Source organism: Nycticebus coucang, chromosome 3 (genome assembly GCF_027406575.1).
Source record: "Nycticebus coucang isolate mNycCou1 chromosome 3, mNycCou1.pri, whole genome shotgun sequence".
Classification (NCBI taxonomy): domain Eukaryota; kingdom Metazoa; phylum Chordata; class Mammalia; order Primates; family Lorisidae; genus Nycticebus; species Nycticebus coucang.
Window position 1 is genome coordinate 95,807,421 of NC_069782.1, and position 27,002 is coordinate 95,834,422.

The following is a 27,002-nucleotide window of genomic DNA, read 5'->3' on the forward strand; positions in this document are numbered from 1 at the left end:
AGGGGCCTATGATACTGAATTGTGTTCCCAGAACTCTGGTAGATTTTTGTCAAGTGTAGGTAGTTGCTGGCTGAAAAGTTTGGAGAAAGTAGTTAGACTCTATGAGCATTTGTAAGAATGGAGAATTGTCACTCGTGTTGCTTTTCTTGGTGAACCCTCTGTCTTGCTCTGTTGCTGACATCCCTGTCAGTCCTCTTCTGGCTTCCCTATGTGTCACTGAGCATTCCTTTTCCTACAGACTCATTTTGATAACTTCCTGTTCATTACATGGGCCCCTTCCTGAACCAGGCAGTGGTGCTTTTCAGGGGTCCTGGGGGCCCAGCTCTTGTGAGGGCATGGTCTTGGGGCTCCCATTGATGCAGTCTCTGTGATGCTGTGCTCCCCAGAACCCTCATTTTCAAAACTCAATGTTTGCCTCCCTTTGAGCCCTTTCCTTGGACCTGTGACTAGGGCTGGCATCAGCCTAGCTTGGCTGCATGATGGGTTAACCATTATGGGTTTAATAAAACTTTGTGAGCTGTCTGTAGAGCTTAGTACTTAATGGAATCTGGCACATTTCCCCATGGAAACCACAGTTAAAACCAACAGCTTTTGAAGTGTGACCAGTTTGGCTGAGGTTGTGAACTGGTTGGGTTTGTGATTTTGCTCCCAAGGGTCAAGGAAAGGTATAATTTGGGCATCAGATTAGTAATTCATTTGTTGGTGTCTGAAGGGGAGCAGGTGATCTGGCTTAAACTTTTTTTGGGATTCATTATTATTTTATTCCCTTCTCTCTCCTAGAGGAAGAAAACCCACCTACCTCTGTGGGTGTTTACTGTATATGTGTGTTATATGTGGATAGAATTGCTGTGCCCTCTCATTTGGCTTGTAAGGCTAACCAGCATACGACTTGATTTCTGAAAAACATGTTTCCCAAGTGGCTTTTGGGTTTTCTTCGCAGACTTGGGCCGCATGTCTCCTGTTTACAACAGAAGTGGGTTCACCTCTGCTGTGATAGCTGCTGGCGTTTGGAGTTTGACCCTTGCTGTCATCCTCTGTATTAGTCTGACCTGCTTCCTAGCTGAATAGTTGAGTTAGAGGAATGATGTGAATCTGAGAGCTTTGTCTCCATTTTTGGTTCTAACATCAAGGGTACTATAGACTTGTTTTAAGAAACATAGGCACTTGGCTCGGCGCCTGTAGCACAATGGTTATGGTGTCAGCCACGTGCACCGAGGCTGGTGGGTTTGAGCTTGGCCCGGGCCAGCTAAACAACAATGACAACTGCAGCAAGAAAATAGTCAGGTGCTGTGGCAGGTGCCTGTAGTCCCAGCTGCTGGGGAGGCTTAGGCAAGAGAATTGCTTGAGCCCAAGAGTTTGAGGTTGCAGTGCCATAGCACTATATCGAGGGTGACATAGACTCCGTCTCAAAAAAAAAGAAAAAAAGAAGCAGCACAGGCACTCTGCTCTCTAGGCAGCTTATAAAATATTTTTTTTAAAAATTGTATACACAACAAAATATTGAGAGTTCAAAAAAATGATAATGCAGCCAGCTATCTTGCTTTGTTCTTTTTTTTTTTTGAGACAGTCTCTCTGTCACCCTCAGTAGAGTTCTGTGGCATCACGGGTCACAGCAACCTCCAACTCCTGGGCTTAAGCGATTCTCTTGCCTCAGCCTCCCAAGAAGCTGGGACTACAGGCACCCACCATAGCGCCAGGCTATTTTTTTGTTGTTGTTGGAGTTGTCATTGTTGTTTTAGCTGGCCCAGGCTGGGTTTGAACCCACCAGCCTTGGTGTATGTGGCTGATGCCCTACCCACTAAGCTACGAGCATCACCTGGAGACAGAGCCTTACTCCATCATCTAGGTTAGCATGCCGTGGTATCAGCCTCACTCACAGCAATCTCAAACTCCACATGCCATCATGCCTGGCTAATTTTTCTACTTTTAGTAGAGATGATCTCATTCTTGCTCAGGCTGGTCTTGAACTCCTGGCCTTAAGCAACTGAAGAGGGATTTTTTTTCCAATCCTTGAAAATACATTAGTTTGAGAAGGACTTACCAGTCACACTGATGTTAGCCCTAGAAGAATGAATCTTTTATTACTAGCTGTCCCTATCCCATGACATGCCTTTCAAGTTTCTTTATCCCTCCTGAGCTCTTTTTTTTTTTTTTTTTTTTAAATAGAGATGGGGGTCTCTTTATGTTGCCCAGATTAATCTCTTTTTGAGACAGGGTCTCAGTCTCCCAGGCTGGAGTGCAGTGGTATCTTAGCTCACTGCAGCCTCAAATTCCTGGCCTCAAATGATCCTGCCATCTGCCTCAGTCTCCCAGGTAGTGGGATTGCTGGGATGTGCTGCAACACCCATCTCTCCCCCTTGCCTAACTTAACTTTCAGTATATGGCACCTTGCTTTAACATTGCATTTCTTTCGTCCCAGATGATGTTGAACCTTTTGTCTGTTTTTTCCTGTTTCCAATTGTGAATGGGACTTTGCCCAAGTCGTTTCCTGGTTAACCACAGTAGATGAAACACCTGCGCCTGGTTTTGGGTAGACACATGTTCACTTAGTGGTATCAGAGTGATTTATGCAGTCTTATTTTCTGGTAGTGAACTTGTTTATATACAAAGATGCACACAATAGAATTTGATTTATAAAAGTGACTACTTGAAGAACTTCAAGAATCACAGTTTTTTGGGGTGGTGCCTGTGGCCCAAGGAGTAAGGCACCAGCCCCACATACCAGAGGTTCAAACCCAGCCCTGGTCAAAAACTGAAGAAAAAAAAAAGAATCATAGTTTTTGTGTAATGTGAATCTTTGTAAAGATGTGAATCTTGTAGTATTCGATATGGGTTTTTAAAAAACTTCCATCCCATAGAAGTTAAAATCTTCTCTATATTTAAATCTATTTCCTCCTGTGATTTCTTTCATTATTTATGGAAGCTTTTTAAGGTTTAAAGATTTATTTATTTATTTATTTTGGAGACAGAGTTTCACTTTGTCACCCTTGGTTGTCACAGCAACCCCAATTCTTGGGCTCAAGCAATCCTTTTGCCTTAGCTTTTCTATTTTTAGTAGAGACAGGGTCTTGCTTTTTGCTCAGGCTGTTCTTGAACCTGTGAACTCAAACAATCCACCTACCTTGTCCTCCCCAGAGTGCTAGGGTTACAGGTGTGAACCACTGAGCCTGGCCTGCCTAATACTTTTTTAAAGGTAGTTAGAATGAGGTGTGGTGGCTCATGCCTCTAGTCCCAGCAGTTTGGGAGGCTGAGGCAGGAGGATCGCTTCAGGGGTTTGAGGCTACAAATCATGCTGCTACACTCCAGCTTGGGTGACAGAGTGAAACCCTGTCTCAAAAAACAAAACAAAAAAACCCAAACCAAACAAAAAATCCCTTTTCTCTACAACAAAAAGGTAGTTGTAGAGAATAAAAATGAGCCAGAGTCTCTTCCAGTTCTGTGACTGTCACATCCCAGCTTCCGGACTGGTATAGCTGCATGACATTGTGATTAGAGTTTAATGTGGCTGGTGAGGGGCCAAGTGAGGGTGTCCAGCTCACAAGCCAGGACTAGCCTTTGGCCCTGGGTAAATAAGTGAGGTAGACCTGGTTTGCTGGAAAATGGGCCACCTCTTCATGTTGGTTTTGTTGTTGGTTTTCCTTTTAGCCTTCGCAGGCCCCGTCCTTGGCCTGAAAGAATGCAGCAGAGGCTCGGCAGTGTGGTGCCAGAATGTGAAGACGGCAGCTGACTGTGGGGCAGTGAGGCACTGCCTACAGACCGTCTGGAACAAGCCAACAGTGGTGAGTGCCTGCCCATCCTCTAGTCCCAGCCTGGCACTACTCATGAGTCCCTGTTAGTGCCTCTAACTCATTGCCAAATTGATAGCACTTTCTCTTGTCTGGTTTTTTTTTTTTTTTTTGGTTCCTCATTGTGACCTGTGTGGGAGGCAGGACCTGCCAGTGGGTGTACCCATTTTACCACAGAGGAAATAGAGGCTAAGAGAAGTTAGATTTCGTTTCCCTGAGGCTGCCTGGTCTCTTGGTGGCAGATAGGACAAGGTCCTCCATGCCTGCCACTCTGTGCTGCACCGCCTTGTGGTCTTCTGTGCAGATCCCATTTCGCTCCCCAAAGGCCAGGAGGTTTGCAGGGCCTGTTCCCAGCACTGGGCTCACAGCTGCGGCTCCATCCGAGGTCACTCCAAGGGGTACAGGCTTCTCTCTCTGATTGTTTTGTTCTCCCCTCAGCCCACTTTTTACAGGCAAACCACCGATGGAAACCCCTGGAGCTTAGTGGCTATTTAAACTTTTATTTCTAGCTATAACCACACTGGGAAAGGACTGCTGCTGTTTCATCTAAATGATGTTAAATATCACATATATGGATGTAGGGTGTGGTCTAAGACGACAGGCCCTGTGCGCATTCTTCACAAGTCCTGCACCCTCTTCAGGAGACCACTTTTGCTGGCTGTGCCCACAGAATGCAGAAGGTGCTGCTCTCAGCTCCCTCTGGGATGTGTGGCCGTTGTGTGGCACAGGCCAAGTGTGAACGAGTGGAGTTTGAGTTCTAGAAGTCATCAATGGCCAGTAGCACTCCTTCAGTAACAAGAAAGCTTAATGTTCATTTCAAAATACTTCCTGAATTATTCACTGGAAAACTGCCTTCTGAGGCCAAAACTGCTTTCAGACTTGGTTCCTAATTTGTCTTCACTCCTGTTTTAATACTTCTTCCTTTTTCTGAGTTTAATGTGTGTTAAGTGAGGGCTTTAAAACTTTCTTGATTGGACAGTCTTGTTGTGGCCTGGCTCTCTCTTGCAAAGGCCCCAGGCACATTGTAGTCGGCCCTCTGTTTCCAGACATGTGGAGGGCTTGAGCATCCTAGGATTTGGGTATCCATGGAGGGGGACAGAGGGAGTCCTGGAAATGGTATCTGAGAGGATACAAATATATTAGCCTAACTAGGTTCTAAGGTTCAAGTTGTTTCTCTAAATGTGCCTAAGTTCATAGGTGTCCTTAATTTCATTCAGATATCTGAGTTCCTTCCCCATGGGTTGAAAGTCAGTTTACACCAAGAAGGGAGTTTGTGTTTTCTTCCACTGAAGTGTTCTTAGCTTCTGGATTGGGTAGGCCATGGATGCCCAGGCTTATCAGGAGATAGGCATAAATTCTTTGTTTTTTTTTTTTTTTGAGACAGAGTCTCACTTCATTGCCCTTGGTAGAGTGCCATGGCCTCATAACTCACAGCAACCTCAAACTCCTGGGCCTAAGCAATTGTCTTGCCTCAGCCTCCCAAGTAGCTGGGACCACATGTGCCCACCACAATGCCTGGCCATTTTTAGCAATCCACCTGCCTCGGCCTCCCAGAGTGCTTATAGGTGTGAGCTACTGCACCCAGCTGGCATAAATTCTTAACTTGCCTGGGAGGTAAGAGGCAGATAGAACACAGGTAAAGCCAGTTCTGTGTGAATGTGCAGGATGTATTTCCTTGCCCCACCCACCTCTTCCATGTGGTATTGATGTGACTCTGTGATTTCACCTGAGCCTCACTTTCCTCAGAGTTGTTGCAAGCATTAATATGAAATTGATCTATGCCTTGTACATTGAAGAAGGTGCTAAGGGGAAGAGCGCACAAGACAAAGTTTCTATTAGAGGATAGTATTCTAATAAATCCCACTTCTTCCTTTCCTGTGGTGTCCCAGTGCTTTAATGTAGGGTGGGGAGCCGGGGTGTGGTTTTGATCCTATCTGTGGTTAGATAGAACAGGATATAGGCTTCAGGGGTTTTTAGCTATGTGAGGTGTGAATTCTATCTTACAAATACAGTTCTCTCTCCTCATGTTCTTTCCTCTTAGAAATCCCTTCCATGCGATGTATGCAAAGATGTTATCACAGCAGCTGGCGACATGCTGAAGGACAATGCCACTGAGGTGAGTACCTGTGAGTAGGGACAGCATGTGAGCCATGGGCATGGACACCAGTTCCTTGAGCTCAGGGGGTCTAAAGCGGAATGACATAGGCCTGGGGGCAACAAATGTCTTTGGTAAATGTCAAATGCCAAGGAGAAATCTTTTAGGCCTTATGGCCCACACACTGTCTCTGCCACAGTTCCTTTTTAAAAAAAGCACTGAAAATGTAAAGATCATTCTTAGCTCTGGGCTGTACAAAAATAGACTGAAGGACCTTTTCTGCTGACTGCTGGACTGTGTTAAATGCTCAAAGTTAATGGGGATGCTATAGTGCATGCCACTAACATCTAGGTCCAATTTGGCCATCTCTTTTCAGAATCTTTTGTGCCTGTAGGACTGCAGATCAGATTAAAGTCAGCTTCTTTTTTTTTTTTCTTGATAAAATTGTAAGAATCTTAGTTTTGCATTTTCTTGGCCTGCTTTTGCTTGATCGATCTGATTGAGCTATGGGCAACTGCTGGCCCTCTACCATGTCCTTTTCCCCAAAGCCTGGCTGTTTCCAGACTTGCCTTTTTTTTTGAGACAGAGTCTTACTTTGTCGCCCTCGGTAGAGTACCATGGCGTTGCAGCTCACAGCAACCTCCAGCTGGGCTTAGGTGCCTCAGCCTCCCAAGTAGCTGGGACTACAGGCGCCCGCCACAGTGCCCGGCTATTTTTTTTTTTGTTGTTGTTGTTGGAGTTTGGCCGGGGCCGGGTTCAAACCTGTCACCCTCCGTAAATGGGGCCAGCACCCTATTCACTGAGCCAGAGGTGCCACCCTCCAGACTTGCCTTTTTTGGGAGTCATAGAAGGACTGCCTGTTGGCAGGGAGGAAGGCTATCCTGATTTTGACCCTTGCCACCTGTCCTCTCATAGGAGGAGATCCTTACGTACTTGGAGAAGACCTGTGACTGGCTTCCTAAACCGAACATGTCTGCCTCGTGCAAGGATATAGTTGACTCCTACCTCCCTGTAATCCTGGACATGATTAAAGGACAGATGGTGAGTGATGGGGAATGGGCTCTTCCTTTAAGCTGCTTCTGAGGCTTGAGAGAGGCACCAGCTAGAGTAGAATGATTAAAATGAAAAATCTGTTCATAGCTTAGAATTCCTCAACAGTTCACTAAAGTTTCTTTTTTTTTTTGCTTTTTTTTTATTTTTTATTAAATCATAGCTGCGTACATTAATGCGATCATGGGGCACCATACACTGGTTTTATATACCATTTGACATATTTTCATCACACTGGTTAACATAGCCTTCCTGGCATTTTCTTAGTTATTGTGTTAAGACATTTATATTCTACATTTAGTTAAGTTTCACATATACCCTTGTAAGATGCACCGTAAGTAATCACACCAATCACCCTCCCTCCACTCATCCTCCCCCTCTCCCCTCCCTCTCCTCCCTGTCCTCCTCCCCCATATTCTTAGGTTATAGCTGGGTTATAGCTTTCATATGAAAGCCATAAATTAGTTTCATACTGAAGTTTTTATGTCCAAAATAGTTTTGGCACAGCAGGCCACTCTGTGCCAAATAAATAAATGAATAAATGAAATAAAATCGAAAGAAAAATCGCCCATAACATTTATAGATGCCAGTTGGGTAGCTCATATCAAATCTTTAACTGACACTTTTTTTTTTTTTTTTGGGAGACAGAGTCTCACTATGTTGCCCTTGATAGAGTTCTGTGGCGTCAGAGCTCACAGCAACCTCAAACTCTTGGGCTTAAGTGATTCTGTTGCCTCAGCCTCCCAAGTAGCTGGCACTACAGGTGCCTAACACAATGCCTGGCTATTTTTTGTTCCAGTTGTCATTGTTGGTTAGGTGGCCTGGGCCAGGTTCAAACCCGTCACCCTTGGTGTATGTGGCTGGTGCTGTAACCACTGCTCTGTGGGCGCCCAGCCACTTTAATTGACACTTAAGCAAACAAATAATTTCACTTCTGTGAGTTAAATTCTGTGAATTTATAGTTGAGGATGGGAATGTACTTGGGGACTCAGCTACAAGGATATGCTCATCTTTCATTCAGCAAGTATATGTTGTACACAAACCACATTCCAGAGACTGGGTTTTCAACAACAAACAAGGAGCTAGTTTTGTGGAATCTAAAAAGGCTCTGAGAAGGCGAGGTGTTTAAGAAGCTGAAAAGGGCCAGAGGGACGGAACTGTCTCTAGACAAAACCAAGGTTTTGGTGAGGAAGACAGGGGTTACATCATGCAGGGCCTTCTAGGCCATGGTTAGGGATTACAAGTGCCGCAGGAAGCCTTTGGAGCTTTTTAAGGAGAGGAGTGGCATGACCATAGGTACATTATTGAAAAGGTTTGGTCTCGGTCCCATTGATGGGGAGCAGTTGCAGGAGAAGAAACTGGCAGGACCCTTGGGGCTCCTTTCCTTTGTGAGTGAGATGTGTTAAGGATGGGGGAGATGGCTGATTCAAATTCTGTTTTGGAGAATAAACACACTGGACTTGGTTTTGGCAGAATTGTACAGGAAAGGGAAGAGTTATGAGTATCTTCCAGGTTTCTGGGGAGATGGTGTTATTTGCTTAAATGGAGACAGAGGAGGAGCAGGTTAGATGGGGTAGAATCAAGTCAGTTTCAGGTTATCTGTGATGTGTATATGAGTCAAGATACAAGAAGAAAACTTGGGAGTTGCCAGCACGTGGAAGGTATTTACTGGGCGGTTGTGTTAGCTCGTTTGGGGGCAGTGGCTCAGAGTTGCTGACTTTCTCCCTCCAGCCAAAAGCTCATTTTCCTTTAAAGAGGAGCTGATAGTGAGCAGGGAGAACATTAGGAAGCTGAACAGGACTTCCCAATTTAGGAAGTTTAGAGGCTGCTGGGTACTAGTTGCGTACTTGTATTGTAATTTTGATATATTCAATTATATTGAGAGTTTGACCACGGGTCAAAAAAGTTTCATATTTCTTTTCTTTTCTTTTTTTTTTTTTTTTTTGAGACAGAATCTTACTTTATCGCCCTTGGTAGAGGGCTGTGGCATCACAGCTCACAGCAACCTGCAACTCTTGGGCTAAAGTGATTCTCTTGCGGGGTCAGCCTCCCAAGTAGCTGGGACTACAGGTGCCCACCACAACGCCTGGCTTTTTTTTGTTGGAATTGTCATTGTTGTTTGGCAGGCCCAGGCTGGGTTCGAACCCACCAGCTCTGGTGTATGTGGCTGGCACCCTAGCCGCTGAAGTACAGGCGCTGAGCCTAGTTTTATGTTTCTTTTTGAGGGATTTAAAGAGACTAATTTAAAGGCACCAAGTGGCTTATTTTTTTTGAGACAGAGTCTCACTTGGTCACCCTTGTAGAGTACTGTGGCATCTTCGCTCACAGCAACCTCAGACTCTTGGGTTCAAGTGATTCTCTTGCCTCAGCCTCCCAAGTAGCTGTGACTACAGGCACCCACCACAACCCCCAACTGTTAGTAGAGACGAAGTCTCACTCTTGCTGAGGCTGGTCTTGAACCTGTGAGCTCATGCAATTCACCCACCTCAGCCTCCCAGAGTGCTAGGATTATGGGCCTCATCCACTGCGTCCAGCCCATGGCTTGTTTTTGTTTCCCTTTTGGAGAGGATTCTCAGCTGGAGTTCTTTCCCACCAGAGCCGTCCTGGGGAGGTGTGCTCTGCTCTCAACCTCTGTGAGTCTCTTCAGAAGCACTTGGCAGAGCTGAATCACAAGAAGCAGCTTGAGTCTAATAAGATCCCGGAACTGGACATGACTGAGGTGGTGGCTCCCTTCATGGCCAACATCCCTCTTCTGCTCTACCCTCAGGATGGCCCCAATAGCAAGCCCCAACCAAAGGTAAGGCATCAGGCCCAGCCTCTGAGGACCCAATTTTTGGTTGCGTTGGAAGTGAGATAAGAAAGGGATTGTGTATGTGCCTGTTTCTTAAATGGAGAACTATCTTTTTGTTTGACTTATCAGTTAAATGAGCCAGCCTTCAAATGATTGTACCGTAGAACTTGTAAATAATGGAATGTTTTTTCTCTTTTATACTGTACTATTACTGTGATAAACACTCAGTTGATTTTAAGCCTGTCAATAATTTTTAGAGCCTTTAAAGCACATTAGGAATTATGTAGCAAGTCCCCTTGTGCTGTGGCCATGAGCCTTGAGGACATTGCTAGGAATCCGAATCATCTTGGCTGCAGTGTTGCCAGCCTAAACGCCCCTTCTCTGTAGGATGATGGGAACGTTTGCCAGGACTGCATTCAGATGGTGACTGACATTCAGAATGCTGTAAGGACCAATTCCACCTTTGTGGAGGCCTTGGTGGAGCACTTCAAGGAGGAGTGTGACCGGCTGGGGCCTGGCATGTCTGACATGGTGAGCCTTATCTCCTAGTGCGTCAGAGGATGTTCTGAGCCAGGGCTAGCTGTAGAGACAGGAGTGGGGGAACCAAGAAAACATAACCTGTTACTTGCTGTGGTACCGTTTTAAGTCCCAGGCTAATAGCTGCAAGGAAGAAGTTGTTCAACCAACACTCTTCCCCCCCCCCCCCCCGCCCCAAGGCAACTGGAATAGGTAGTGGGGACTGAAATACACTTTAATTAATTGAATCTAGATATATATCAAAACTTCTGGGACAAAAGAGTGGAAAGGAGGCCACTTTTGTGAAAGTTTTTTCTTTTTTCTCCCAGTCACTATATGTGTTAGAAACCCTGGAGAACCTCATAACCCTGTTTTGAAGGCAGCTGTAGCATGTAAGGCTCACAAGTCCAAGTGTGCTCCCATAGCAAGTGCAGTCAGCGGACGTGGGAAGCATGTACACTGGCTTGCGGGATGTGCACCGGGAAGTGCACCGGGAAGCCACCCTTAGTCCTGTGAACTAAAACTCATTTTCTTGGCCCCTCGGATGGTTTTGCTTCCAGCATTTGCTTCCAGCCACACTTGTGAGGTGGATGTGTAAAACCAAAATGCTGATTTTAGTACCTGACAACTTGAAAAAACCTGCTAGCTCAGTATTTGGGAAGCCAGTTGTGATAGCTCTGTACTCTGGAATACAGAGCAGCCTTTTCAGAACTAGCTATTGTGAGTTTCAAAAAAATTCTCCCTGAGAGATTCTCCCTGAAGACTGACCCTCTAGGAATGCCCATCGGGTTAACATTCATTTATTTTGGAAGCCTGGGAATCTTTTAGTTCATTTTTATGTCTTTGCATATTGCTGTTTTCATTGGTTTCCCAATTAAGCCCTCTCTTAATTATCCTTATTTTTTCTCATTGTGAAAACACACCAATTATGACTAGCTGTTCTATGAGGGTGTACTGGAATTACCTAGATTTATAAAATACACAGTCAAAAATCAGTGTAACTCGACTCTACTGGATTTAAACTTTATAATCCTGTCTGAGAATGTGTAAATAATTTGAACAGCAATCTCCAATTCCTAAGCAGTATTATTTTTTAGCTATATTCTCCCCAAATTGCCACTGAGTAATTGCTATATGACCTTGGCAAATTTGAGCCATAAAATAGATAGGACGATAGAATCATAAGGTGCATTAGTAAACATTTTCAAAATATCTTTTATACATGGTTCTTACAAATTATAGAATTAATCAAATTGTCATTTTTATCTTATTAAAACACACAGAGCAGACATCTGCAGAATTCTACTCTGGAAATTTGCTTGATAGTCACAGTTTTGACACTGTTGGAAACGGTGGTTCTGTCCCCCCCATGCATTGTTGCAGTAATTAATTTAACAATTTGTTTCTCTCTCCCCAGTGCAAGAATTATATCAACCAGTATTCTCAAATTGCTGTCCAAATGATGATGCATATGGTAGGTGGCAGAGGAAACCCCTTGTTAGCATTTTTCTTCGTGCAAACTTTGTCATTTCCACGAATATTGAAAACTGTATGGTTCAGTTTTCCTTTTCAATTATATGGTACTGGAGTGGGCTAAAGTGAACCTCTCTGGGTAGCATACTCTCCATTTGTGATCTTAGTACTTCCTCCCAGCCAGGGGGAAAGGGTGAAGCCTCTTGATCCCCAGGACTGCCCCACGGGCTTCCTGGTGATTGGTCCTTGCATATGTGAGCATGTCAGATTGCTAGATCTGGCTTTAACCCTGGGATCTATAGAAATAGTATGCTCTCTTAGCAGGCCAGGCCTGCAGAGATGCTGTGCTGCAGCCTCAGGGGAGGAATGTTGCTTCTCAGAGCTGGTTCTGTGCACTGCAGCAGTGTCAGCTAAAGCTGGCTGCTGGAGCCCCTTACTCCTGCACTGGCTTTTGATGAATCCAGGTGATAGGGGGCGTTCCTTTATTAGAGGTGAGGACATCCCTTGCGGGTAATGACCCTAACTAGCTCCATGCAGACAGCTGCTGTATAGAGCAGGGTTGCTTGAAGTCACCCTTAATTTGGGAGCAGGCATGGGCGTCCTTAGATTTAATAGGCAGGGCTGAGAGGGGTGGATCCCACCTTCCCTGTCTGTCTTTTTGAGTTTCTGAATGCCTTGAGATTGATACACAGGCTCTGATCCAGGGGTCAGTAAACTATGGCCTGCCACCTGTTTTATAAATATTAAGTGTTTTTGAACACAGTGGTGCCTGTTTTGTGTGTAGTTAACTAGTTGCAGCCAAAGATCTACCCTCTGATTCTGCTCTAACCACTCAAACTATCCAGGCACAACATGTTATTTTGGATTATTTACACCCTACCTTGTTCTAAAAACAGTTTACAAAGGCAGCTTGCGAAGAAATGGCAACTAAAATAGGTAAAAATAAGCCTGTCATGTAATTGACCTAGTGAAGTGCTTCCTTACAGTTAACTTACAAATTTTTTTCATATGAAAGTTACAATGGGTGGTGCCCATAGCTGAGTGAGGAGGGTGCTGGCCACATACACCCAGGCTGGTGGGTTCGAACCCAGCCCAGGTCAGCTAAACAACAATGACAACTGCAACAAAAAAATAGCCAGGCATTGTGTCGGGTGCCTGTTGTCCCAGCTACTTGGGAGACTGAGGCAAGAGAATTTGAGGTTGCTGTGAGTTGTGACCCCATGGCACTCTACTGAGGGCGACATAGTGAGACTCTGTCTCAAAAAAAAAAATATTGTATGGAAATATTTTGAAAATATGGATAATATTTCTCATGTCAAATCATTTGGGGTTTCAAAAAACAATGGGGTTGGCCAGGCTTGGTGGCTCAACACCTGTAATCCTAGCATTCTGGGAGGCCAAGGGTAAGTGGATTGCTTGAGGTCAAGAGTTCGAGACCAGCCTGAGCAAGAGGAAGACCCCATCTTTACTAAAAATAGAAAAACCAAGGCAAGAGGATCTCTTGAGCCCAGGAGTTTGAGGTTGTAGTGAGCTACAGTGACATGGCACTCTCCCCGGGGCAATGGAGGACAGCTTTGTCTCAAATAACACAGAACATTGGGGTCATATTTTAGGTACTTCTTTGCAGTATGCATTTTTTTTTAGCCTGAAAATATATTGATCATTAAATATTCCTGTACAAATGAGTTTTAAGTAGCATTATAATCATTATAATTTATGGAGCCAATATCCTGTGGCAGGCTGGCCGTTGTTTTCAGGTTTGCCTTTGAGTTGATGAATATCCTTATAGCCAAATATATATGTATTTAACCACATCCCTGTCTTTCTCCTTAGTATAGATAAGTAAAGCTGTGATTGCTCAAACAAAGCTCAAGACTTTTGATAAATTGTCAAATTGGCCTTCCAGACTGGCATTTGGCCACCTGAGGTAGATTGCTATGAGGCTGAGACTGTGAAGACTCAATATCTGATCCTTCACCCCTCAGGGTGTGTTTTACTCAACACATACCCCTTCTTTGGGCAGCCTCATGTCTTGTGAGCTGTTCCTCGCTAACCTGCAGGGAGGGCCTTGCAGATCTGGTGGGATTCGGCCCCTGAGGATGGAGACAAATATAGGAGAATTTTGGGGGGACGTTGCTGTACATTGTTTTGAGCATGATTTAGTATGTTGGATATGGGGACAAGAGTTGCCCTCAAGTGGTCCATCCCTGGAGGGCCAGAGTAGTTTTTAGGTCTCCCCTGTTCACCTTATACCCGGAACAAGGTAGGTTGCTAATACCTGACTGCAAGAGCGGGTGCTCTAAACTTCCTGCGACACCCTTACACCTGGTTAACTGCTTGATTATTGTTATTTTAATTTTTCTTAACTGTTGTGTCCTTTCCTTTCTCTTATTTTCATCTCCGATTTCCTGTTTTTTTGTTCAACAGCAGGATCAGGTATGTGTTGGAATTTGCTTGTAGTAGTTGTCTGCTGCTTTTCTAATTAACTTCGCTTATTAATACTATATTTTGGTATGGTGTGATTAGCTCTGACATATACCAGGAATGGTTGCAAAAGGCAGGTTCACTCTGTTGATAGGCTGGGCACAGCTTCTGCATCTCCCCCCTGTAAATCACCACTTGAGGTATTGGAGAGTCTTCTTTCCTCTTCAGTGGGCTAGAAAACCAAGCTTACAGAGCCTTGTGCTCTGGTCAGAATCAACACATAGCATGCCTATTGGTAGGCCACCAGTGTAATGATGGGGAGACTGTGGGTGGCCCCAGAGGTGCCACAGCTTCCTTCAGTGTAAGCTAATCACACAGGCCAGTAGGACGTTGCGTGTCTGTCACTATGTAAGTGGGCATTGCATGTCTCTTTATAACCCAGAAGCGCTTCCACTGCATGAGCAAATTCTTTGCAAACAGTTGGCAGACTGACTGATCCCTGGCTTTTGGATCCAGAAACAATCTCTTGATTGTGGCTTCTGCCCCTCTGGGTGACAGGGTCCTTTGGGATCCGGAGCCACGTCAGATGGTGTGCTACAGGAACCGAGTCTCCAGTCTATACTTGCTGTGCACTAGTGCCCACTTAGGGCCGTTCTGAGCGTTGCCCCCTTCTGTGAGCATCGACATCATACCTATAGGATTGGAGTTATAGATTTTTTTGAAGGTATTTTGAAGTCCACTGGGAGATGACTTTGATTGAAAAATGACTGAATTTTCATCTAGACTTCCTCAAGAAGTTAGAACAAAGCTGATTCTGGAATCAGCCATACACCTCCTGAATCTTGGCATCTTTTTCCTAAAGAGCTTGTTGTATATTCAGCCTCATCCTGATTTTTTTCCCCCATCCTTAAAGTATGCCATAGACAAGGTATTTAACCTTATTTAATTTTAGAGCCTTTTTGACATTAAAACATAGTCATGATCTAGCTCTCTGTCCTTAACAGGTCTCGTTTTTAACAAAAACTCCTGTTCCCGCTGCTTTAGGGATTAGTGGTGGGAAACAAATGCCATCACGCCCAGAGGTCGTTGCTTGTTACATTTGTTGTACACAGTATACAGAGTTTGTATACTTGTCTTGCTCTTGGCCATCATATAGTAGTCTAGATGTCCACACTAACGAGTTCTCTGTGGTTTGGTGTTTAAATGGTGAAAGGGGATCAATCGGGAGACCTTGTGACTTGAAATGATTCATCATTTGGGGTTGGACTTTCTTGTGTACTCTGTACATTCGTGAACATAGAATGTGGTTTTAAAAAAAAGCCAGCATTTCCCCTGAATACAATTTAAATGGTCCTGCCACTGAAAGATCTGGTGTGATTTTATTTCTAAAACATTTGATTTTCTGTTTATGGGCTAGTAGTTCCCTCTCTAGAAGGAACATAGCTTATTTTCTACTGAGAGGGAGCTGAGAAGAATGTTCTAGAGCAGACCAGCTGTACTTGCAGATGCTGAAGGTGCTGGAGTCTCCCCTCCTCACAGTGGCCCTGGTGTAGTAGCAGAGGAAGTGGCTCCGCCTGCTATGCCTTCAGAGCTTTGCATGGTCTCCTCCCCAGATATAACCAGCACATGCGCTCTGCTTTTGGACACAAGTCCTACCAGATTGAATCTGGAATCTGCCCATCTGGGAGGAAGTCAGCCTTGACACTGGGAGCAGGATACTCCCTAGCACCCCAGCCTCTGTGTAGAATCTGGGACAGAGAGGGTGGTGGGTGCACCAGGCTTCTATCTGACTGCTTCTTCTGTGTTCTCTTCAGCAACCCCAGGAGATTTGTAAGCTGGTTGGATTCTGTGATGAGGTGAAGAAAACGCCTATGCAGGCTCTGATTCCTGCCAAAGTGGCCGAGAACATCATCCCTGCGCTGGAACTGGTGGAGCCTGTTAAGGTACCTATGTGTGCCAGCCAGGCTGCACAGTGCCATAGCATTCCCTGTTAGGTACATCCTGCAAGTGATACTCTTTTTTATTTTGGGTCCCTGCCTGGCTCCTGAAGATCTTTGAGTTTGAGATCATTATTTTATGGCATTCCCTATACTAACGTATACCCCCACTCCCAATTTCTTTTCCCACTCCCAATTTTTTTGAAAATATTTTATTTCCTCCATTGTAGACCCTAGTGTTCAGAGGATCAAGCCTACATTTTCCCCAGCATGCCATCGAAGTGATTTTTCAGTGCCTGGCTTCACTCTGACTGTCACACAAGTACTTTTGGGGTCCTTTCCCACACTGTGGTCATAGTACAAACTCAGTATTCCCAGAATACTCTTCCAGAGCTCATGTGGAAGCCTCACTGGGCCTGTTACCTGTATGTATGTATTTTATTTCCCTAGAACCCCTCACTTGGTGAAGATCCCTCTATTCATTCCATAGTAGATTTGTGTTCAGCACTTATTATGGGTTGGGCAGCGTGTTAGGGGCTGTGATGAACAAATGATGTCCTTGTACTCATGGGCTTGCATTCTAGTTTTTCAGGGCTCAGGCAGCCTTAACACAGGGCACACGCATGACACTTGACCTCCACCTGCTGTCTTTGCATATGCAAAGTGTGTGGCCACAGGGAGGGCTGAAGTGTCCTGGAGTCTAGGAGGCACTGCCTCCTGCCTCTCTTCCCACCCCTAGGCCCCAGCCCGTGCTGTTGTAAAGTAACATCCAGTGAAAATGAAGAATTACAGCTTGCACTCTAACCACATTTGGCTGCTTAAATTAAAGAACATGAAAGAAAATTAAAAATTCAATTCCTTGGTTATACCAACTACATATCATGTGTTCAGTAGACACGTGGGCACTGTCTGCTGTGTTGGGCAGCAGAGACAGAATATTTCTACTGTCACAGAAAGTTCTCTTTAATAGTATTGCTTTATTAAGGTAGGTTCTAGAAAAGTGGTTTCAGGTGCTAATGAGTCTTGGGAAACTCAAGCAGATTCAAAATATGCTTAAAACTCTAAATAGTGGGAAGATTGAATCAAAATTGACTCAGATAAAAAAATCATAAAAGAAAAAATTAAAAGTGCGGCGCCTGTAGCTTAGTGGGTGGGTCACTGGCCCCATATACTGAGGGTGGTGGGTTCGAACCTGCCCCGGCCAAATTGCAACAAAAATAGCTGGGCGTTGTGGTGGGCACCTATAGTCCCAACTACTCGGAAGGCTGAGGCAAGAGAATCACCTAAGCCAAGAGCTGGAGGTTGCTGTGAGCTGTGATGCCATGGCATTCTACTGAGGAAGAGAGTAAGACTGTCTCTACAAAAAGTAAATAAATAAATAAAGTTTAAAAAGAAAAAAAGTAGTGGACAGATAATGAATCCTTCATTCTGTTCCTGCTCCTCCATCTACCTCCCTAAAATGAACATAGTGCGATGAAATGATTATAACTGAAAATGTTGTTTAGGTACCCCTCTCCTAAAGTATGAATTTTGTTTGTTTTTGGTGGCAGTTAGGGAAGGTGGTGATGGTGGAGGATTGGGGAAAGAGTTCTATAAAAAAACATAGGGAAGGGTGGCGCCTGTGGCTCAAGGAGTAGGGCGCTGGTCCCATATGCCGGAGGTGGTGGGTTCAAACCCAGCCCCGGCCAAAAAAAAAAAAAAAAAAAAAAAAACATAGGGAATTGAACTTGGATATTGGGAGGAAACCATACATCACCTTGAGCAGGCACTGAGTGGCCCTCTGGGGTGATGGTAACCCACCCAGACTCTGCATCCTTTCTCCTTTAGGGGAGCAAGACCAAGGGGTGTGACTCCCAGCATTAAAGTGCCCCTCTTCTACCCTTTTCAACAGGAAGACCTGGTCCAGGTGAAGGTCAATGTGTACTGTGAGGTGTGTGAATACGTGATAAAGGAGGTGGTCAAGCTCATTGACAACAACAAGACTGAGGTATGCTGCCCCCTTGCAGAGGGAGGCTCTCTTACCCTCAGCCAGAAAGTCCCAGTGGGAGCGTCCAGTGGAGCAGGGGGCTTGACTTGTGCTGGTGTTTGACACGAACCTGGGAACATATACAGCCATATCCCATCCTGTAGAATGTAGTTCCCACCAGGGATCCCTCCAGGCAGGGTGTGAGGAGGCCACCTTGCCCTGCTTTGTGGCTCTGGTCCCCTTGAGGGAGGGAGTAGTATCCTACTGTTGGCTCATTCCCTAGTCTTTTTTTTTTTTAAGTTAGAGTCTTAACTTTGTCACCTTTGGTAGAGTGCCATGGCATCACAGCTCATATCAACCTCCAGCTCTTGGGCTTAGGCGATTCTCTTGCCTCAGCCTCAATAGGCTGTCTACAGGTGTCTGCCACAACACCAGACTATTTTTGTGTTGCAGTTTGGCCGGGGCTGGGTTTGAACCCGCCACCCTCGGTATATGGGGCCAGCGCCCTACTCACTGAGCCGCAGGTGCACCCCCGATTCTTGTTTGTATTTTCAGAATCTGTCCCACCCTCACCGAGCCTCCCATCTTCTCACATGGTCCTCTCGTCATGTTTCAGGAAGAAATAATCCATGCGTTGGAGAAGGTATGCTCCAAGTTGCCCACGTCCTGGTCAGAAGAGTGCCAGGAGGTGGTGGACACATACGGCGGCTCCATCCTGTCCATCCTCCAGGACACCAGCCCTGAGCTGGTGTGCAGCATGCTCCACCTCTGCTCTAGCACAGGGGTTCCTGCACTGACTGGTGAGCCCAGGGCATGGTGCTGGTGGGGAGGACACTGTACCTCTTGGGTTGGGGGGTGGGGGTGTGGACTCTGCCAGCATTGAGTCCTGTGCCTTCCTGTGTAGCACATGTGACTCAAGTGAAGGACGGTGGCTTCTGTGAAGTGTGCAAGAAGCTGGTTAATTATTTGGATAAAAATCTGGAGAAAAACAGCACCAAGGAAGAGATCCTGGCTGCTCTCGAGAAAGGCTGCAGCTTCCTGCCTGACCCTTACCTGAAGCAGGTACACCCTGGGCTGCTTTAGGCCAGAGTGTCAGAACCTGTTTGGAGCTTGCAGAGGTGGGGGGAGCTCACTGATAGCACCTCCGATTGAAGTCTTGAGGGAGGGAAACTAGCTGTTTTTTGCCTCTGGGCACGGAGTCAGGTGAGGTTTTGTTAGATATGATTTGTTGGGTCAGATGGAGTCACTGAGGAGAAATAACCTGAACTTAGGCCAAATGTGGGTGGGTGTCTGGGAAGGGAGGCTGCAGGGCCCAGTGGGGTCTCTCAGAGAAGAGTGTATCCAGTGCCTGTCTCAGCCTTTTTGTGCTCCCACTCTGTTTGGATGCACCCAGGCCTGGACCTGTATCCCCCTTCCCTTTACAGTGTGACCAGTTTGTGACTGAGTACGAGCCTGTGCTGATAGAGATCCTGGTAGAGGTGATGGACCCTTCCTTCGTGTGCTTGGTAAGCTTCACTGGGCGGAGTCCCCTTGGACAGCTGTAACCTGGGTGGGGCTGTGTAGACCTGGAAGGGTTCCTCTGAGACTTTTGGCCATGGGCAGTGTTTCTGGGGTGGAGTGTGGAGGGCCAAGAGGCTGGGAGCCAGACCTAGAAGCACTGTTGCTTTACTCAGCAACCCTGGTATTCTTCTGAAAGAGTTCAGATTCTAGCTGCTTCTGGAAGCTCTTGTTTTAGTGTTGAAAGAGATAAGTTGGGCATTTCTAACTCTCCCTTTCTTTTGTCTTTTTCTTACCATATAGAAAATTGGAGCCTGCCCCTCAGCCAGTAAGCCCCTTTTGGGAACTGAAAAGTGTGTCTGGGGCCCAGGCTATTGGTGCCAGAATGCGGCGACAGCGGCTCAGTGCAACGTGAGTAGCTCAGCGAGTGGCTCCAGGAGCCTCGCCAGTAGGGCAGCTCTGAGGATCCTGCTTTTAACAGGAACCTCTGTAATCAGCTCTCTACCCTGTTTTTATGCAGATGAAAACTGAGGCCCAGAGAGGCAGGTTAGGCTTACTTAGGCCTCCCTACAAAGGCGGGGCGTGATTGTGTTTGGGGAGTGGAGGGTGGGATTGGTATTTTTTAGTATTTTTTTGCTTCTGCTTTCTTGCTTTTGTCTTTAGTTCTCTTGCGACAGTGTCAGATTTGCACAAGGTCACTCTAGAGATTGCACCAAGAGGGAGGGATTTGCACCAAGGTCACTCTAGGATTGCACCAGTGGGGGCTTACTGCCAGATCCTTGTCCTTGTCCCTGGGCCACGCTTGCCCTGGCTAGAGCCTGGCCTGAGTCTTTACTCAAGGCCAAACAGAACTGTTCTGGAATAGCCCGAGAGTTAGCTGCTGCCCAGTAGCCCTGAGGTGCCATGACACTGCCTGGGCAGTGACCAGTTGGATGACTGTGCTGTTTTTCTGGGTAGGACTGTTTGGTCTGGCCCTTGTTTTTCTTTGCACAACTTTTTCTTCCTCTCTGGGGTTCCTTGTGTCACCATGTTAGGGGATATTGTATCATTTGGGGGCACTGTAGGGAGGGACAGAGAGCCCCACACCCTGGCCAACTTCTTCCTCAAGTCTCGACTGAAGTCCATCTGCACCATTACCCCCACTCCATAGCACAGTCAGTGGTGGAACTGGTTTTGCCACTGTTCTGGGTAAATGTGCCCATGGGTCCATTTCTCAAGGCCCAAGCTGTTGGCATCCCGGCCGTTGGGTGAAGAGGTTTCACCTTGGGATCTCTGTGCAGCCTACCAGCAGGGCACTGGACACCAGTGTAAGTAGATGAAGGGTCCTGAGCCATGCCTGTGTGGGTGCTCACCTGCGAGACACGAACAGCCTTTGCATCTATCTGCTGGTCTGGACTCTTGCCTTGAGTCCCCAGAAGTTTGGCCATAGGCTTCCTGGTTTTAAATGCAATACTATTCTGGGTCTTGTGTCTGGTGCCATCCAGCAAACTTAGGACAGATAGTGGGTCCTGTTTTTTGGGTGATACACTAATGGCCCAGAAATGGAGTTTATCTGAAGACTAAACCCAGTTTCCTCTCTCCTGCCAGGCCGTTGAGCATTGCAAACGTCATGTGTGGAACTAGAAGGAGTATTTCATCTTGCAGAAACCGCAGCATCTTTTCCTACTTGTGTGTCTGGGAGAGTGAACACACAGATCTATCTGACTTTGTTATGAAACTAGGACCCGCCCCTGCAGCACCCCTCCATTTCTACCCGCCTTTGTTGCATTGCTGTCTGTGTGAGAGGCGCTAGCCCCTGCTGACAATGTTGCTGCTTTGGTGTCCTTTTTCTCTACTCGATGATGATGTAATTTGCACTGGAGGTTTTCTAGCCTGCCCTTGCTTGGCACCGGGGGAGGAAAAGGGCCTCTGGAGCTGGCATGAGCCACAGCTTCTTGACAGTAGTCTTGTTCTGAGCCCTGACAGGTACTCGGGCACTAGTGGGCTTGGGCTTCTGAGGCTTCCTCCTACTCTAAAAGAAAGACTCTCTCCCCCCTCCTGGGCCTGTCAGCTGCTTTACAAAGCAGCAAAACAAAGGCAGTTTTATATGAAAGAGTTAGAAGCTCAGAATCAGGCTTTTTGAATAATGTAATTCTCATTGTAATAGCACAGAGACTTTCAAAGCAGCTGTTGGTGGCTCAGGGGACGTTAGTGGAACAGAGACTTGATGTTCTTGGGTCAACCTTTGACTCAACTTTTCCTGTGTCTTTCCTGGTGATGGTTTTGGTTCTGTGAGTTTGGGTGGGAAGGGGGACGTCCGCCTGAATGTAACCTGCTAGCTCTGTAGGGGCTCCAGCGAGCCTGGCTTGTGTGTGAGTGTGTGAACATTGGTGACTGCATTGTGCCTGTTCATGTCCACCCAGCTGCTGAGGCCCTGCTTAGCTCTGCATCTCTCCTCCCATCTTAAAGATGCTCTTTGGGCCTTTCATTTCAAATAAATGTGGATGACAAGCTCCTAAGCCTCTGGCTTCCTGGTAGAGGGTGACAAGGTGAGGGGTCTGTGGGTGTGGGAGTGGATACTGTCTGGGGTCAGGGCTGCTGCACGTTTGGCCACTGAAGCTTTGGTTCTACTTCTGGTTGCTGGGAGACAGCAAGCAAAGCCAGCAAGACATGCAGTTGCTATTAAATGGACTTGATGATTTTTGTTTGTTTTGCACTAAAGTTTCTGTGACTTAACAATAAAGGTCTGTTAACCAGATCAGTGCCTGTTTCTGTGACATTCAGCCAGAAGAGTTTGGTCTTTGATTAGCTCTGAGCCCATGGTCCCCTCAGTGCCTGGCAGCCCTGTGACTCATTGGCCAGAGAAAGAAAGCAAAGCAGTAAAGAAAAAAGTCCTCCCTGAGAGAGCAGGCCAGCAGTGGGGCCTTCAGGGGAGCCCTGCCTGTCACCCCCTCCAGCCCCTAACCCCACAGGCCAGCCACACAGGTAGTTGACGAGAGTGTATTGCTGATTCCTTGTGTCTTGCTTTTCTTTTTAAACACGACATTCCAGAAACTTTGAGTGAGTACCAGTTAAACAAATCCAAGGGGAAAATATTGAAGGAATAACTTAATTTTAAAAAAGTAACACACACAAATACTCTACATTCAAAACCCAAGGGAACAGCAGTCATTTCTCTTTATAAGTTGGGCACGTTTGGGAAGCCAGTGAAATGGAGAGAGAATGCTTGTTCATTGACATTGACCTTCTTGGGGGGGGTGGGGGAGTATCACTCACTGCCTCCATCTGCACATCTGATAGGAATGGGGCAGAAATGCAGCAGGACTTGAAGTCAAGGTGTTGGGCCAGCAGGGGTCAACAGATCTTGCCCTCCTTCCCCTAGGTGCCTGGCTCTCACTGGGGAGGGGGCATGTGTGCTCTGAGGGGCAGTACTTGGATGGGGTGGGTAGGGGAAGAGGGCCTGCTCAGCTCCTTCCAGCTTAGCCTGAGCTAAATTGGTGCTCCGACTCCTGTGCCTCCAGTGACCCTCCTACCTTGTCCTTAGACGCCTAGCATTTTTGTTTGGTTTTCTTAAAAAAATAACAGATTTTATGAAGGTAGAGATCAAGTGCTGAATGAGTGTCTGGCAAAAGTGGAATCTGTCCAAGCTGCCCAAATGGGCTAGGGGTGTTCACCAGGGCCAACCCAAGGTCATCCCCCATACTCTCGCCCCTGCCCAGGGTGGCAGGATGGGTGCTGCTCACACCAGGGAGGTCTCCCTGTTTGTCACAGCTCTGTGATCTCAAGGGGGCTCTCCATGATCACATCACGAAGCTTGTGCAGGGGTGTGGATTTGGCAGACTCTGTGCGGGCATTGCGCTCGAAGGCAGTGGCCTCAGCAGCGGTCAGTGTCTCCAGCGAGCGACCCAGGGCCTTCTGGTCATCCTCAGGCAGGCTGTTGAGGTCAGTGGCCAGCAGTGTGCCTGTGCTGCCATGCATCACATGGATCCCATCCGGGCCCTTGAGTTCCACCGGTGGTTTGTGGCAGAAGCGCAGGCTGCCCTGGCCTGGGCTGCGGTCCCCCGGCTCCTCGTCCAGCTCAGTCTGGATCAGCTGCAAGAGGTGAGGATACCTATAAACTCAGGGCCACGCCCAAGGAGTGAGCAGGCGGCTAGCCCCCACCATCTGCTATGTGCCTTCCCTCCCTCCCACAAGGACTCCTGGGCTCCTGCCTCAGCAGGTTTGTCAGGCTCTGATAGTGTTTCTCAAATTGGGTACAAAGAGAAACCATGGATGGCTTTCTCAGGTGCACGGACTTCCTTCGAATCTTTAATTTTCTTTTATTTTTTCCAAGACAGAGCCTTGAGCTGTCGCCCTGGGTAGAGTGCTGTGGCATCACAGCTCACAGCAGCCTCCAACTCCTGGGCTTAAGCGATTCTCTTTTCTCATTCCCAAGTAGCTGGGACTACAGGTGCCTGCCACAATGCCTGGCTATTTCTTGGTTGTAATTGTCATTGTTGTTTGGCAGGCCCAGGCTGGATTTGAACCTGCTAGCTCTGGTGTTATGTGGCTGGTGCCTTAGCCCCTTGAGCTATAGGTGCCGAGCCATGGAATTTTTAATTTTCTACGTTCCCTTTAATGCTCTATGAAAATCAGGTAACGCAGCTATGGTATCTGTGGTTATTACCAAGGTGGTCTCACGCAGAATCAACTCTGTCCAGGCAGAAAGGTGTCTACAGAACGAGTTGGAAGTGACACAGAGTGTGGTAGAGACTCGCAAATGGCACTCCTGTGTGGGGCATTTCCATTGTAGCCTATTTCTGTTGGGAATGCAGGCCTAGCTAGAAGTCAGTTTTTAGACAAAGTCTGACTTTTTAAAAGTATTGACATAATCACTACAGGTACACATATGTAGGCCTATGTGACGGTGACAACCAGTTCGTTAAAGTGACATCACCCCTTAAAGGACTTTGAATCTGAGAAGCACTGCCTCAGAGCCCACCCTATCCTGTGGAAGGTTCCCACAGATTGCAGAAAGCAGAGGCCACTGACTTCCTGGATCCCCACCCATTGCTGTCTTTGGCCTGGCTGCTGAACTCAGAGATGCTGAGAAGGGCGGGAGAGAGAGTGCAGAGCACGCACACCCCCAGGGCTGGGGCACGGCACACAGCACACAGCTCCCGGCCACTCGCCGGCTACCTCGGAGGTGGAGGAATGGCAGGAGGAGGCTTTTTGCACCATCCGTTGTGCAAAGAGCTTTTTGAGCCGCAGGTAATCCTCCAGGACCACCTTCAGCAGCGAGCCCTGGGAGAGGGAGAGGGTTAACACCCCACTGAGGTCCTCTCCTGCCTGTCCCACCGCTTGCTTGCTCCCCGTGGGAGTCAGGGATGCACAGGCCTGGGATCTTAGGGCAGAGGGTCAGAAACAGCCTGGTGACAGTGGCCAGCCAGAACCCACATGGGTTCATGCTTGAGGCCACTGTAGGCTTAGCAGCCCCAGTGCCCAGGCCTCTTTTGGCTGTGGTGTTCTCACTCAGCAGAGGGTAAGGTCTAGCTGAGCCTGGGGGTGTCCTCCTCCCTGTATCCTCTGGAGTGGGGTCCAAGTGCAGCCAGAGGTCTGGGTACAGGAACCTGCAGGAGGGCTCACCTTGATGGGCCCCTCCCGAATGATCTGGCCCAGCTTAGCAATGTTGTCATACTCCTGGATGGCTGCCCGCAGGTATCGGTCATCATCAGGCTTGACTGCAGCTGGCTCACGCCCAAAAGTTCCCTGGGGAGAGGAGGCATTAGCTGGAGCAGAGGTACATACCACACAAATGAGCAGGTTGGGGGATCCTTGTCCCTCACAAGGGCCTGTACGTGCCCGCCCCCTGCTTCCGCCCTGGCCTGAGCTCACGTGGGTCCGGGTGGGGCTGTTCCACAGGTCTGCAATCTCACTCAGGTTTTCCGGCAGGTCGTCCTCATGCTCAGCCTGGGCAGCCAGCTCCAGGTTCCGACAGAAGGGATCCAGCCACACGGGGTTGGCTCTGCCGTTGGGGAGCAGAGTGGGGTGGGGCAGGGAGGGAAGGTGTGAGTAGCAGATGCCTTCCCAGCCTTACCCCTCACTCCTGTCCATTTCCCTGGCCACCTGTAGTGCCTTCCATAATACTGGGGGTGCAGGGCCATGGGAAGCAGACCCCTGGGCATCTGTTGGTGAATGCTCCCATCCTAGGATCCCAATCCCACTAGAACCAAGACGGCATGTCAGGCGGAATCACCTTTGGTGCAGAGGCCTCATCTTGCTCTGAGTACCCAAAGTCTATGTACACCCCCTAGAACTTGAGGCTGATCAGGGTTGGGGAGCTCAGTTCAGCAACCCAGTTTTGAAGGGTAGAGACAGAGGGGTGGTCAGCCCACCAGGGGGCGCCCACACCCCAGGTGTGAGCCAGTCAGTGCTCACACACTGAGAGCACTGAGAACACTTTTTTGAGACAGTCTCAAGCTCTTGCCCTGGGTAGAGTGCTGTGTTGTCATAGCTCACAGCAACCTCCAACTCTTGGGCTCCTCTTGCCTCAGTTTTTCTATTTTTAGTAGAGACAGGTCTTGCTCTTGCTCAGGTTGGTCTCGAACCTGTGAGCTCAAGCTAGCCACCTGCCTCGGCCTCCCCGAGTGCTAGGATTATAGGTGCGAGACACCTCAGTGCTTTTGTCCTCCTTCCAGGCTGGGTCAGACTCTGGGACCCCACTCACCCGTCAAAGGAGTACTTGTTGGTGTTAGGCATGTCCATGATGTCGATGAAGCCACGATTCCCTGCTGGGAGAAGAGTCAGAGTGTGGAGAGAAGGGGCTCAGCTGGCAGAGGAGCCTGGGCCCAGTTAAGCTGAGCCCCCATGGCCCCCTCTTCTCTCCCCATGGCCTTCACCCACCTGTTGAACCAGCCACAATGGCTTTGAGCTTCCTCTTGTGTCTGGAGAGAAGCAGAGAGAAGTGCTGGTGAGGGAGTCTGGGCTGAGCTTGCATCCCAGGGCCAGTGGCCCTGCCTGCCTCATGGCTGTCTAGGAGCAGGTGGTCAGCCCCCAGCTGAGGGCAGGGGCAGGGGGACACTCACACGGTCCTGTAATACCAGTTCATGAGGACGAAGAGCATGGCAGCCAGGAAGAGGAGGATGGCCAGAACAATAATTGCCATCTGTGGAGAACAGGGCTGGGCATGAGCCTAGGTGACAGGGAGGGCTAAGTAAGGGGCTGTGGGGTGGGGCCACTGGGGTACCTGCAGGGCAGACATGTCGTCGGGCAGGCGGACAGAGATGGCAGGCTGCACGTCCAGGACGTTGTAGTTGCGGAAAAGATTCCGCAGCTGTTCCTTGTTCTCGTCAATCATCTGGATCACCCTGGGTGGGAGGCAGGGGCCTCAGCTCCCATCAGTGGCCTTCCCTGAGAGCCACTCCCTAGGACAGTCTGCTCTGCTGCTGCCTCCAGCCCAGAGTTCATCACCCCTAAGCTGCGCAAGATCAAAGCCCACCTGGGCAGGACT

The 27,002-nt window shown here is 47.7% G+C and overlaps 2 protein-coding genes across 4 annotated transcripts in view; one reads left to right on the forward strand and one right to left on the reverse strand.

The window, feature by feature from the left end:
• The window catches only part of PSAP (prosaposin), a 34,075-nt gene extending 11,804 nt beyond the window's left edge, over positions 1-22,271 (forward strand). Inside the window, exons 2-14 of the mRNA XM_053586253.1 lie at positions 3,646-3,779; positions 5,827-5,901; positions 6,796-6,921; positions 9,527-9,727; positions 10,109-10,252; positions 11,655-11,711; positions 15,949-16,077; positions 17,963-18,058; positions 18,654-18,837; positions 18,942-19,099; positions 19,462-19,542; positions 19,838-19,945; positions 21,122-22,271. Of these exons, the coding sequence (XP_053442228.1) occupies positions 3,646-3,779; positions 5,827-5,901; positions 6,796-6,921; positions 9,527-9,727; positions 10,109-10,252; positions 11,655-11,711; positions 15,949-16,077; positions 17,963-18,058; positions 18,654-18,837; positions 18,942-19,099; positions 19,462-19,542; positions 19,838-19,945; positions 21,122-21,157 (1,529 nt within the window). The 3' untranslated portion in view covers positions 21,158-22,271. The remainder of the gene's footprint in view (positions 1-3,645; positions 3,780-5,826; positions 5,902-6,795; positions 6,922-9,526; positions 9,728-10,108; positions 10,253-11,654; positions 11,712-15,948; positions 16,078-17,962; positions 18,059-18,653; positions 18,838-18,941; positions 19,100-19,461; positions 19,543-19,837; positions 19,946-21,121) is intronic.
• The window catches only part of CDH23 (cadherin related 23), a 419,225-nt gene continuing 414,464 nt past the window's right edge, over positions 22,242-27,002 (reverse strand). The window contains exons 34-40 of one of the 3 annotated variants that reach the window (XM_053586251.1): positions 26,739-26,859; positions 26,578-26,657; positions 26,396-26,436; positions 26,220-26,280; positions 25,388-25,517; positions 25,139-25,261; positions 22,242-23,605 (exon numbers count right to left, since the gene is read on the reverse strand). In XM_053586251.1, coding sequence (XP_053442226.1) covers positions 23,279-23,605; positions 25,139-25,261; positions 25,388-25,517; positions 26,220-26,280; positions 26,396-26,436; positions 26,578-26,657; positions 26,739-26,859 — 883 coding nt within the window. In that variant the 3' untranslated portion in view covers positions 22,242-23,278. Of the gene's footprint in view, positions 23,606-25,138; positions 25,518-26,219; positions 26,284-26,395; positions 26,437-26,577; positions 26,658-26,738; positions 26,860-27,002 lie in introns of all 3 variants that reach the window. The other 2 variants (XM_053586250.1, XM_053586252.1) reach the window with 2 other exon arrangements.